Source organism: Lynx canadensis, chromosome A3 (genome assembly GCF_007474595.2).
Source record: "Lynx canadensis isolate LIC74 chromosome A3, mLynCan4.pri.v2, whole genome shotgun sequence".
Classification (NCBI taxonomy): domain Eukaryota; kingdom Metazoa; phylum Chordata; class Mammalia; order Carnivora; family Felidae; genus Lynx; species Lynx canadensis.
Genome location: NC_044305.1, coordinates 60,550,272 through 60,564,994, shown reverse-complemented (window position 1 = coordinate 60,564,994; position 14,723 = coordinate 60,550,272). Strand labels below are relative to the sequence as shown.

General features: G+C 38.0%; 1 protein-coding gene across 2 annotated transcripts in view; it reads right to left on the bottom strand.

The window, feature by feature from the left end:
- Window positions 1-14,723, bottom strand: part of CRACDL (CRACD like) — a 139,233-nt gene that overhangs the window by 57,187 nt on the left and 67,323 nt on the right. For both annotated transcript variants that reach the window (XM_030310434.1, XM_030310433.1), the window contains exon 2: window positions 3,148-3,227. In XM_030310434.1, the coding sequence (XP_030166294.1) occupies window positions 3,148-3,217 (70 nt within the window). In that variant the 5' untranslated portion in view covers window positions 3,218-3,227. The remainder of the gene's footprint in view (window positions 1-3,147; window positions 3,228-14,723) is intronic.

Below are 14,723 nucleotides of genomic sequence, written 5' to 3'. Positions count from 1 at the left end.
CTCTCCCACTTTCCCTCTGGTAACCATCAAATTGTTCTCTATAGTTAAGAGTCTGATTCTTGGTTTGTCTCTCTTTTTTCCCCCTTTGCTCATTTGTATTGTTAATTAAATTCCACAAATGAGTGAGATCACATGATTATTTGTCTTTCTCTGTCTTATTACACTTAGCATTATACTCTCTAGCTCTATCCATGTTGTTGCAAATGCCAAGATTCCATTCTTTTTTATGGCTGAAAAACAGTCCACTGTATGTATGTATGTGTGTGTGTGTGTGTGCACATATGTGTGTATATGTGTGTGTGTATGCCACTTTTTCTTCATCTACTCATCTATTGATGAACACTTCAGCTGCTTCCATAGTTCGTGTATTTCAAATAGTGCTACAATGAACATAGGGGTGCATGTATCCCTTTGAGTTAGTGTTTTTGTGTTTTGGGAGTAAATACCCAATAGCGTGATTTCTGGATTGTAGGATAGTTCTATTTTTAATTTTTTGAGGAAGCTCCATACTGCTTTCTGCAATGGCTGCACCAATTTGCATTCCCACAAACAATGCAAGAAGATTCTTTTTTCTCTACATCTTCACCAACACCTGTTGTTTCTTGTGTTGTTGATTTTAACCATTCTGATAGGTGTGAAGTGATATCTCATTGTAGTTTTGGTGGGCATTTCCTTGATGACGAGTGATGCTGAGCATCTTTTCATGTGTCTGTTGGCCATCTGTATGTCTTCTTTAGAGAAATATCTATTCATGTCTTCTGTCCATTTTTTAACTGGATTATTTGTTTTGTGAATATTGAGTTGTATCAGTTCTTTACATATTTTGGATACTAATATTTTATCAGATATGTCATTTGCAAATATCTTCTCCCATTCAGTAGGTTGCCTTTTAGTTTTGGACTAAAGGAAAGGACTATTTCCTTTGCTGTGCAGAAAATTTTTATTTTGATGTAGTATCAATAGTTCATTTTTGCCTTTATTTCCCTTGTCTCAGGAGACATTTCTAGAAAAATGTCAGAGAGATTACTGCCTATGCTCGCTTCAAGAATTTTTGTGTTTTCAGGCCTCACATTTAGGTCCTTAATTCATTTGGAGTTTATTTTTTTTAATTTTATGATTTTTTTAGTTTATTTTCGTATATGTGAAGGAAAGTGATCCAGTTTCATTCTTTTGCATGTGGCTATCCAGTTTTCCCAACCTCATTTGTTGAAGCTTATCTAGAATTTCAAATTTTAAATGGGAAGGAGTTGACCTGAATAACTTAACTTACTATTGTTCAGAAAAAAAGAATATTTAATTTCTCTCTTTCTTTTTAAAAATTGATTATAGGGGTACTTGGGTGGCTCAGTCAGTTAAGAGTCTGACTTCAGTTCAGGTTATGGTCTTGCAGTCCATGAGTTTGAGCCCCACGTCAGGCCCTGTGCTGACAGCTCAGAGCCTGAACCCTGCTTCGGATTCTGTGTCTCCCTCTCTCTCTGCCCCTCCCCCATTCATGCTTGCTCGCTCTCTCTCTCTCTCTCTCTCTCAAAAGTAAAATAAACATTTTTTAAAAATTTATCAAAGGGGCACCTCGGTGGCTCAGTTGGTTAAGTGTCTGACTTCAGCTCAAGTCATGATCTCAAGGTCCGTGGGTTTGAACCCCATATCAGGCTCTGTGCTGACAGCTCAGAGCCTGGAGCCTGCTTTGGATTCTGTGTCTGCCTCTCTCTCTGCCCCTCCCCTGCTCACACTCTGTCTCTCAAAAATGAATAAATGTTAAAAAAAATTTTTTTTAAACCTGATTCTTCATGGTAGCCTCCATAACCATCCCAAACTAGCATTTATGGAGGTTGTTTCAGACTAATGACTAATGAAATGCTTCTTCAAAGAGTATTTTTTGTTTAAAATCAGAAATAATTCAGTATCCTGTAATATGAGAAATTTTGAAATTCCATTTTCTCTCTCAGGATTAATTTTTATTTTTTTATTTTTATTTGAGAGAGAGAGACAGAGAGTGAGACAGAGGGGCAAAGGGACAGAGAGAGAGAATCCTAAGCAGACTCCATGTTCAGCACAGAGCCTGATGTAGGGCTCTACCTCACAAACCTGGAATCAAGACCTACGCATCCAAGCTCAGACCTAAGCCAAAATCAAGAGCCAGATGCTCAACTGACTGAACCACCCAGGTGCCTCCATCAGAGTTAATTTTTAAAACCTCACCTTATATTTAGGCTTATTTGGTGTCTACCAAAATGTGACAGAGGAAAAGTAGTTCTAATATGGAATAATAAGGAAAATCTACCTATAATATATGAAATAGACTCTTTAATGAAATTAGTATTTGAAGCTAAGGGTTAGCATCTAGGATTTAATATTATTGGAAGCTGTTCCCACTAAAGTACAACAAAGAAAATCACTATTAGCATTTTAACTTTATTTTTACTTTTTAGCATTTTAACTTTAAACAAGAAAGTGATGGAGATCTTTGTTACTGAGATAAGGGGAGTATAAATGGCTAACCTAAGAAAAAGGTACATTGTGGGGAGATCAAAATTTTTAAGGTCAATTTTGCAACTCTGTCTAGACAAATAGCAATTTATGGAAAACAGTGAACCAATTACCTAATCAGGTAACACTGAGAACATGTAATGAGATGATGGAATTTGGCTTGGTAGGGAGCCTGGTATTTAGCTTGGTAGGGGGTATAATAATGTTCTCTGAAGGAGAATCAAAGCCATGAAAGAGAGACAGCAAAGGCTCTGTCTTGATAATATTATTTCTTCTGCATGATCAGGCCATATCGTGCTTTTCCCAACATCTTACTGATTCTTTGGATGTTCTTGGATGATAAGTGACTCCATTGAATTGTTCCTCCTTGCTTTCAAGTCAGCCAAACATGGGGACGGATTTGCCTCCAGGAATGAGGAAAATGACTTTAAAACCTCCCTGTGTGTGACAGAGAAGCAAAGGAGTACTGCCCTGAGTGGCCTTAAATAATCTGGATGTGCTCTCCAGTCATAGTGAAGGGTGTGGGGTGTTTGGACACATTGTGAACTGAACCCCCACTCTCCACACACAGAACCCCAAAAGCTTGGCTCCATCAGCCCCTCTCCCTGCCCCATAATCAAACATGGGTTCTTCTCAGAACAGGGGAAGTGAGGGCCTTACCCGTGCTGTCCTCCCCAAGGCCTTCTGCAGCTTCTCGAAGCTTAATGTCCATCACCCTCGTGGAGATCATATCCAATTCACTAAAATCAAATGGAAATTCATGTTAAAAGGGACATGCTTAACAGAAGTCAACAATGAGTAAAATGGTTTTGGTGATTGCTTTTTGCCCAGGACCTCACCTGCACACACCCCATCAAAGACAGATTCCAGGGCAGAGTACAGGACAGTATAGGCCAAAACCATGCTCACAGCTCAAGATTAATAGCCACATAGGTGTTTATCTAATCGCTGATCAGAGTTCATGGAAAACATTTAACTAGAAAAAATGCTTGACCAAATTATACAATGCAGATTTGATTCCTTTCCTTCAAAAAAGCTTTTTTGGAAATTGTTTTCTTCATGGGTGAAACAGATAAAGGAGATTAACAGTACACTTATCATGATGAGCACTGACCAATGTACAGAAATGTTGAATCATTACATTGTACACCTGAAACTAATATAACTCTGTACGTCAGTTATACCTTGATGTTTTTCTCTTATTCACTGTAAAAAGTACAGAGAACGAAAATCATCCATAATCCCACCTTAACCAAGGTTACTCCAATTAATGTTTGAATTTCCTTCCAATATTTTTGTCTACACAGATATGTGTGTGTACATGCACATATATACCTTGTTAGGAAGACTGACTTCCTGGTTTTCTTATATCGTATCATTAAAATTCTTCATAAGTGTTAACTGTAATGGCTATGAAGTATTTCCATATAAAGCTGCAACATCATCATTAATTTACATTGAGTTTCTTTTCTGAACTTTTTATTATGAGAAATCTCAAACAGATACAAAAATACAGAGAATATATAATGAACTTAACATATTGTCACTCTTGTTTCATTTTTACACCTTCTCCCCCTCCCACTCCCACAAGGTTATTTCAAAACAAATCATCCCAGATATTATTATCATTTCATCCACATAGTTCCATGGTTTCTTCCTAAATTAAAAAGCCCTGACTCTTCATGGAAATAAAATTCAAGCTGTGTCCCTGCCTCTTTCATAGTTGACTTTAAAACAGTGTCCTCTACCCCAACATACTAACTCACCATTTATATGGAAAGCTATTTCTTATTGGCAGTTACTATGAATCCTCAGACTTTAAAAGGGGGCTCAAATATCTAACTAACCAATTAACATTTAGCACTTGTACACAGCACACAATGGAAAATAATAGGAGAAATACAAAGAAAATATTTAACAGAGCAAAGGACTCATTGGTTTTTGCCAGAGTTGGGTCTAACATTTAGGTCTTTAATAATAATGCCAAAATGTCCATCTTCTGACCAGCCAATTCCTGAAAAGGTGAACAAAGCTCCACTGGCTTTGTTTCTTAGTTTGCATATAATTTAGCTCCCTAAAAATATCTGGTCAACAGAATCAAGGGAAAAAAACCCAAATGATCACCTCAATTGATCCAGAAAAGATATCTGACAAAATTCAACACCCTTTCATGATAAAAATACTAAAAACAAAACAAAACAAACAAACAAAAAACAAACCCAGGAATAGAAGGAAACTCAACATAATAAAGGCCACATGTGACAAACCCACAATGAACATTATCCTCACCAGCGAAAAACTGAAAGCTTTTCCTCTAAGATCAGGAAGAAGACAAGAGTACCTCTCACCACTTCTATTCAACACAGTACTAGAAGTTATAGCCAGGGAGATTAGGCAAGAAAAAGAACTAGAAAGCATCCAAATTGAAAAGGAAGAAATAAAGTTAAGTAAGTCTATTCACAGATGACATGATCTTATATGTAGAAAACCCTGAAGACTGCCCCTCCCCCATACAAAAAACTGTGAGAACAAACTGAGGGTTGATGGGGGGTTGTGGGGGGAGGGTGGGTGATGGGTATTGAGGGCACCTTTTGGGATGAGCACTGAGTGTTGTATGGAAACCAATTTGATAATAAATTTCATATTAAAAAAACTGTTGGAACAAATAAATGAATTCAGCAAAGTTGCAGGACACAAAATGAACACATAAAAATCAGTTGTTTCTGTACACGGACAATGAACAATCTGAAAAGGAAATTAAGAAACAATTCTATTTACAATAGCATCAAAAAGAATAAAATACTCAGGAATAAACTTAACCAAGGAGACAAAAGACTTGTACACTAAAAACTATACACAGTTGTTGAAAATTAAAGAAGATACAAAAAAAAAAAAAAAAGGAAAGATATCTTATGTTCATGGATCAAAAGACTTAATTGTTATGATGTCCCCAAAGCAGTCTACAGATGCAATGCAACTCCTAGCAAACTTCCTGATCCCATAATGTCCTGCTGTTCTCTGATACTATGATGGGAGCAGGGGGAAGAAGCTACCACGGCATTTGAAAGAAGAGGCAGCAGAGAAGGAAAAGCCGGAAAATGTCAGAAGTAATAAGGAGAGTGAAAATGGTAAGAGTTGCTTAAAAGTAGCCAATGATTACCCTCGGTGCCATTGTTAAGGCTGCCACTGAACTGGAAAATACAAGAGCAAGAGCTTTCTACTGCTTGAATTTGGAGTTAACCACAACAATTGTAATTAATTATCAAGCATGTAGTGTATCATTTGAGTTACTTCATTTAATCCCCAGGAATCTTTAGTATTCACATTTTGGGATTGAGAACATATATCAAATAAGCATATTAACTGGTTTAAAGTAGCAAAGCAGTATACACCAACCTGTATACTCGTGTGACTGTTCATCCACCAGGGGCAGACACTTTTGAGGCCTGGGGACACAGTGACAGGTGAGATCGATGTGCTCCCCTGCCTGTTGCAGGTGCTGACCCACTGAAGGGGAGAGTCCTGAGCTGTCCTCTGAGGGGCTTACAGGAAGCTAGGAAATCCAAAGGACATGAGTATCCGCCTGAAATGGCTCTGTCTGTCAAGCAGCTCCTGTGCAGGAACATGCCAGGGCCCAGGAGCTAAAGGGGCCTCAGGAGACCATCCACTGGGTCTTAGTTTGGGGGGAAGGGGTTTGAGGCTGTCATTTTATGTCTACTGTCACTCTTGAGAAGTCATGATGTGCAGGTTTCTGTGAGAGTGCGTGCACATGCCCCACGGGTTGGGGTACACAGAAGGGCGCCACATCCCACTGAGTGTGGAGCAGATCTAGATGCTCACACTTGCTTCTGCCTGGCTCGAATGATGTGGCTGTGATGAAGTGAAACAGGGCAGAGGTTCAGGAGTAGGTGGGAGGGGAGAGGCCCAAGAGAATGACCCGGTCCTCACCCTGCTGTAAGGCACATCCTGGTGGGGCCCAGATGCAGACAGCACTACCAGATGCCAAGGCTGCTAATGGACTGATGGAGGCAAAAGTCACTCCACAGATGAAGGGACCACATGGGAATCAGGCTCACCTCACATGAGAAGTTTTAAAGCCTGCTCATATTTTCTGTTCCAAACATCTTCAAACCAATAAGAATACAATATAGTACAGAGGAAAAGGGCAAAGCCTGGGACATTAGGCAGTCCTGGGGTTGAAGCCTCACTCTACCACATACCAGTGCTGAGCCTCAGTTTTCTTATATACAAAATGGGGATAGTAATACTTTAATTAAATGGACTGAGAACACAGCACACACAAGCCCTTGCTGAGAACAGCTGTCAGTTTCTGAAGCTTGTTCCTCACTGCATGCTTATGTAAGTCTTTGCATAAATGTAGATAAGAGCACACACAACCAGCACATCTGGTAGCAGGTGAGTTCGATTCTGTCTCACGAAGATAGTCTCCTTATGCAAGTAGCTCATTTTAGAGGCAACTTTATCAGTCAAAGATCAAGACACCTGGATTCCCAGATGACACCTGTGCTTCCCAAAGTCCTGTAGCCTGAAGGACCGTGTACAGCAAGGTGAATCAAACCACTGCCAGGTAACTGGTAAGAACACACTCCAGGCCACAGAGGAATGTCTGCCCTCTGAGACTGTGGAGTGTGCAGACCTAGGACATCCTCTTCATTGACACTCCAGGGGGAAACATTCCACAACCGTCACCATGGAATGTCTTCTTTACTGGGCCCAAGGACTTGCCCTTCTAAACACACAACCTCCCCCACCCTCCCTGTAAAATTCAATGACAAGCCAGAAGAAGGAAAACCACAATGAGAAAGGCAATGTGGCGAACACCCCATAACTCCCAGCACCCCTTCTGCTTGAACTCAAAGTTCAAGTCAGGTTACCCCAACACCCTCAACCTTAGCTTTCTTTTTTTTCCCTTTAAAAAAATGTTAATTTTAGTTAGTTAACATACAGTGCAATATTGGTTTCAAGAGCAGAATTCAGTGATTCATCACTTACAACACCCAATGCTCTTCACAAGTGCCCTCCTTAGTACTCATCACCCATCTAAGGGTACCCATAGTACCCTCCGTTTGTTCTCAATCATTAAGAGTCTACTGTGTTTTGTTTCTCTCTCTCTCTCTCTCCTCTCCTTTTGCCTCTTCCAATATACTCATCTATTTTGTTTCTTAAATTCCACATATGATGAAATCATACGGTATTTGTCTTTCTCTGACTGACTTATTTCACTTTCACTTAGCATAGTACATTCTAGCGCCATCCATGTTGCATTAGGCAAGATTTCCTTCTTGGTGGCTGATTAATATTCCATTATATATATTTAAATTTATTTATTGAAATTCAAGATAGTTAGCATCGTGTAGTATTGGTTTCAGGAGTAGAACCCAGTGATTTATCACTTACATACAACACCCAGTGCTCATCCCAACAAGTGCCCCCCTTAATGCCCATCACCATCTGGCCAACCCCCCAACCCACCTCCCCTCCAGCAACTCTCAGTTTGTTCTCTGTATTTAAAAGTCTCTTATGGCTTGCCCCCTCTCTGTTATTATCTTATTTTTCTTTCCCTTCCCTTATGTTCATCTGTTTTGTTTCTCAAATTCCACATATGAATGAAATCATATATTTGTCTTTCCCTGACTAACTTATTTCACTTAGCATAATATAATCTCTAGTTCCATCTACATTGCTGCAAATGGCAAGATTTCATTCTTTTTCATTGCTGAGTAGTATTCCATTGCGTGTGTATCCATACAGGTGTGTGTGTGTGTCTATACAGACACACACACACACACACACGCACACACACACACACACACACACATCTTCTTTATCCATTCATCAGTCAATGGACATTTGGGCTCTTTCCATAATTTATCTATTGTTAGTAATGCTGCTATAAACATTGGGGTGCATGTGCCCCTTTGAATCAGCATTTTTGTATCCTTTGGATAAATACCTAGTAGGGCAATTGCTGGGTCATAGGGTAGTTCTAATTTTAACTTTTTAAGAAACCTCCATACTGTTTTCCAGAGTGGCTGCACCAGTTTGCATTCTTATCAACAGTGCAAAAGGGTCCCCCTTTGTCCACATCCTCACTAGCATATGTTGTTTCCTGAGCTGTTAATTTCAGCCTTTCTGACAACCAGAAAGGAGTGGCAGGAAATATTCAATGTGTTGAACAGGAAAAATATGCAGCCAAGAATCCTTTATCCAGCAGGGCTGTCATTCAGAATAGAAGGAGAGATAAAGAGTTTCCTAGACAAACAAAAACCAAAGGAGTGCCTTACCACTAAACCCGCTCTGCAAGAAATTTTAAGGAGGGGTGGCACTCTTAGTGGAGGAAAAAATAAGAAGACCAAAGCAACAAAGACCACAAAGGACCAGAGAACATCACCAGAAATGCCAACTCTATAGGTAACATAATGACACTAAATTCCTATCTTTTAATAATCACTCTGAATGTAAGTAGACTAAATGCTCCAATCAAAAGACATAGGGTATCAGAATGGGGGGAAAAAAAAACGAAGATCCATCTATATGCAGCCTACAAGAGATACATTTTAGACTTAAAGACACCTGCAGATTGAAAGTGAGGGGATGGAGAGCCACCTATCATGCTAATGGAGTCAAAAGAAAGCCAGAGTAGCCATACTTATATCAGACCAACTAGATTTTAAAACAAAGACTGTACCAAGAGATGAAGAAGGGCATTATATCACAATTAAGGGGTCTATCCATCAAGAAAAGTTAACAATTATAAATATTTATGCCCCCAACTTGGAAGAACCCAAATAAATATATTAATCACAAACATAAAGAAACTCTTTGATAATAGTAGGAAACTTTACTATCCCACATACAACAATGAACAGATCAACTAAGCAGAAAATCAATAAGGTAACAATGGCTTTGAACAACACCCTAGACCAGATGGACTTAACAGATATATTCAGAACATCTCATCTTCAAGCACCAGCATACACATTCTTCTCGAGGGCACATGGAGCATTCTTCAGAATAGATCACATACTGGGTCACAAATCAGCCCTCAACAAGTACAAAAAGATCAAGATCATACCATGCATATTTTCAGATCACAATGCTATGAAACTTGAAATCAACCACAAGAAAAAATTTGGAAAGCCCTCAAATACATGGAGGTTAAAGAACATCCTACTGAAGAATGAATGGATTAATCAGGAAATTAAAGAAGAAATTAAAAAATACATGGAAGTAAAGGAAAATGAAAACACGACAGTCAAAACCCTTTGGGACGCAGCAAAGGCAATCCTAAGAGTAAAGTAGATTGCAATTCAGGCCTATCTCCAGCTTTCTGCCTTCTTGCACCAACCCCAAATCTGTTGTTCTGACAGCTCAAGTCCAAATAAAGGAAAACTTACTCTTTAAATCTGGACCTGAGGGGGTCTCTTCAAGGGTTCTCATTGACTCAAAAGGGGGCTGAGCCTCCAGCTCCCTCTGTAGTTCACAGCATTCATCAGTGTGATCTGGGCACCTACAGAATCTAGGGGAGTTCTACATCCAGTGAAGGCTCCCTGTGGGGGTTGCCCCACTCCCTCTCTATGAAACCTAATTGTAACCACAGGCTTCTTTCTAGCTTATAGAAGAATTTCATCATTAGCTGCAGCTTATATTGAAAAATTCTACAAAGGTTTATTCACATGAAGAATGAGAATAGATTTTAATATGGTATCTTAAAGGTTCCAATCTATTATATTTACCTACACAAGGCAAAGAAAAATATCTATAAACTGGTTGCATACCCTGATCACATAATCATGCACATCCCTACAGACCTATTAATCCCACAATATCTTTCAGGCCATATTCATATCCCAGTGGTATTTTTTCTCAGCACTTGTACCTTTCTCCATAATGCCCACCCACACTGGGGCACCTGGGTGACTCAGCTGGTTAAGCAGACGACCCAGCTCAGGTCATGACCTCACAGCTCATGAGTTAGAGCCCTGAGTCAGACTCTGTGCTAGCAGCTCAGAGCCTGGAGCCTGCTTCAGATTCTGTGTCTCCATCTCTCTCTTCCCCTCTCCCACTCATGCCCTGCATCTCTCTCTCAAAACTAAATAAACATTAAAAAAATTAACACCAACACTGTTAACAAAGACTTGTTTATAAGATATCTGTCTAGCATTCCCAACCCTTCCAAGACTTCAAGTTTGGTAGGGTGAGCTCTGTGCCTGTTGTGTCCATTGCGGTCCTACCAGCACCTAGGACAGTGCCTGGAGCAAGGAACTGAACACAACATAGGAACAAGACAGTTGACAAAATGAGAGAGGCTTCTGTAGATGACTGACACAGGGGCCAGTAAAATGAAAAGCAGTAAATCATCTGGTTCCTGAAATAGATCTATTTTTATAACCCAATTTAAGGCTGGGGAAATTCTCCAGAAAATTATTGAAACCTGACTTTGTAAAAAATAAATAATCCTTATTGAAGGAAACTATATTTTATTTACAGAGCAACATGACTTTGAAAAGATTAAAAACAGCTAAATTTGGCCCGGGTGATGGTATTTCATAAGGCCAAATCTATGTGTGCTTCTCCTGTACTTTTTCCAGTGTCTGTGGCTGCTTTGATTTGGAGTCACCATGTCCTGGAGAAAGCTGACTCTACCTACACCTGTGTGGTTATACCTGAGATTCTGAGGGTGAGTGATGACAATTACAATGAAGTAACTTTAAAAAAAAAATTAAAGTCAATAATCACAGATCCACAAATGCAGTTACGTTGTTTAAAAGCAAATGAGAACAAGTCTGAATACCAGTGTTCATGTGCCAAATCATTTGAAAATCTTAGAACCATTTCCAAATATATGCCTTGAAAGTATCATCTAATCACTGGAGTCTTTTACTTTTCAATGTCCTAAAAATGAGATAACACTAAGAGAGACTTCAGAGTCTTAGAGCTAGCTTTTCTTCCTAGATGATGCAAAAACTGATGGAAATATAAAATTCAAAAGTAATAGTTGAAGATTCTAATATCCTGCTCTCAATAACTGACAGAACAACTAAGCAGAAAATCAACAAAGAAATGAAAGATTTGAAAGAATAACATTAACCAACTAGAATCTATAGAACACTCCACCCAGCAACAGAATAAAAAGTCTCCTCAAGTGCACATGACAGATTTTATGGGATAGACCACAGATAGGCTATAAAACAAGCCTAGAGAGATTTAAAAGGCTTGAAATTACAGAAAGTATGCTTTCTGGCAATAGTGGAATGAAATTAGAAATAAGTGAGAGGAGGTTTGGGAAAGTCACAAATATGTGTAAATTAAACAACACTTTCCTAAGTAACCAACGAAATGGCTCCATTAATGTCAGGAAAAAAAAAAACAGGTTTTAAGAGAAAACTATAACCATAGATAGAGTTATTTTATAATGATAAATTGGTAAATCCATCAGGAAGACATAACAGTTATAAACAGGTATGTACCTAAAACCAGAGTCTCAATATACATGCAACAAAAATTGATAAAATGAAGACAGACAATTCAATAATAATACTAGTAATTTCAATAATTGGGGACCTCACTTTCAAAAAAACAATAGGCAGAAATTTATCAATGATGTAGAAGACTTGAGCAATTGTATAAACCAATTTGAACATATATATATATATCTATATATATCCATATATATATAGATATATATATATCTCCGTGAAAAAAATAAAGCATATTCTCCAACCACAATGGAAATAAATTGGAAATCAAGAGCAGAAAGAATTTGGGGAAATTTACAAATATGTATAAATTATGCAATGCACTGTAAATAACCAATGAAGTCAAAGAAGAAATGACAAGAGAAATTATAACATACTTTGAGATGAATAAAAATACAACATACCAAGACATGTAAGATACATGCCTAAAGGAAAAATTATACCTATAAACACCTATATAAAAGAGATCTTAAACCAATATCATAACTTTCCACCATATGAAACCAAAAAGAAGAGCAAACTAAACTGAAAGCAAACAGAAAAAAGAACATAATAAATATCTGAGCAAAAATTAATGAAATATAGGATAGGAAAACATTTTGAAAATCAATGAAACAAGTCAGTTCTTCAAAACATCAACAAAATTGATCAACCTTCAACTAAACAAAAGGAGAGAAGATTCAAATTACTAAAACCAAAAATCAAAGAGTATCACTACTGACCTTATAGAAATAAAAAGGATTATAAAGGAATATTATGAATAATTATATTCCAAAAATATAGATAACTTAGATGAAATGGACAATTTCTGAAACCACTGAATTTGAATCAATAAGAAATAGAAAATATGACCACACTTACAGTAAGAAAAGGGACTGGTCACTTAAAATTTCCCACAAAGAAATGCCCAGGCCCAGATATCTTCATTGTTGCATTCTATTAAACATTTAAAGAATTAATGAGAAACTTTCCTTTCCCAAACTGTTCTCCAAAATACAAAAAAAGGTAACAACTCCCAATTCATTCTATAAGGCCAGTATTATTCTGATACGCAAACCAGACAAAGACCTCACAGTAGAAGAAAATTACAGACAATATCTCTTATGAGTATAGTCACAAAAATTCTCAAGATAATACTAGCAAATCAAATCCAGCAAACATAAAAGTGGGATTTATCCCAGGAACGTGGGTTGGTTTAATATATGAAAATCAATTAATTTAATGGCTGATCCTCAGCACAGAGACAGCCTACAGCAATTGAAAAAATAAAAATAAAAACAAAATCCAGCAAATCCTAAGGGAGAGAATCTGATTTCCAAAGTTACCACATTATTAGAGTCAAATATCCAGTTTTGAATCTATCCCTAAAAAAAGGACCCAAGGCAGATCTACTAGGCAAATACTTTTTTCAGTTTCTTTATTTTGAGAAAGAGACAGAGAAAGCAAGTGAGGGAGAGGAGCAGAGACAGAGGAAGAGAGAGAGAACTGCAAGCAGGCTCCATCGTGTCAGCGCAAAGCCCAGTGCAGGGCTTGATCCCAGAACTGCAAGATCATGACCTGAACCAAAACCAAGAATGGTACACTCAACCAACTGAGACACCCAGGTGCCCCTAAACAAAGACTTTAATACAAGTGTCTTAAATATGCTCAAAGAACTAAAGAAAGATGTGGAGAAAGTCAACAAAACAATGTATGAACAAAACAGAAATATGGATAAAGGAGAGAACCCAAAAAGAAACAACAAAAAAAAATCTGGAACTGAAAAATACAATAACTGAAAGAGTCACTAGAGGGATTCAAAGGCAGATTTCAGCAGGCAGAAGAATCAGAAAAATTGAAGACAGTGGAAATTATTGAGTCTGAGGAACAGAAAGAGAAAAGATTGAAGTACAAAGAACAGAGCATAAGGGGCTTCACCAAGTAGACCAACATATGCATTGTGGGAGTCCCAGACTGAGAAGAGAGAGAGAATATCTGAAGAAACAGTGACCCAAAACTTCCCAAATTTGATGACATGAATATAAACATCCAGAGAGGTCAATGAACTCTAAGTAGGCTAAACTCAAAAAGACCCACACTGCCAATCAACACACACAAGAGATGCTCAATAAAGCAGATTTCTCTCAGAAACTAGAGGGCCGAAGGCAGTGGGCTGATGTACTCTAAGTGCTAAAAGGAAAAAATGTCAACCAAGAACCATATACATAGCAAAACTGTCCTTCAAAAGTGAAGGATAAATTAAGATATCTCCAGATAAACAAAACCTGATGGAGTTCATTACCACTAGACCTGCCCTACAAGTATTGTTCAAGGGTGTCCTGCAGGTTGAACAAAAGGGCACTAGACAGTAATTTTTTTAAAAAACTTATTTATTTATTTTTGAGAGAGAGCGGATGGAAGAGAAAGAATCCCAAGCAGGCTCTGTATTAATAGTGCAGAGCCCGATGTGGGGCTTGAACTCACGAACTGTGAGATCATAATCTGAGCCGAAATCAAGAATCAGACATTCAACCAACTGAGCCACCCAGGTGCCCCCAAGAGTAATTTGAAGCCATATGAAGAAATAAAGCTCTCAGTAAAAGTAAACACATGGGCACATGGGTTTGCAAGTCCACTTTTTATTTTCTATGTGATTTGAGACAAATATATATATATATATATATATATATATGTATATTAGATCTAATATATCTAATATAAAATATTAGATTTATGAGACATATATATATATATATA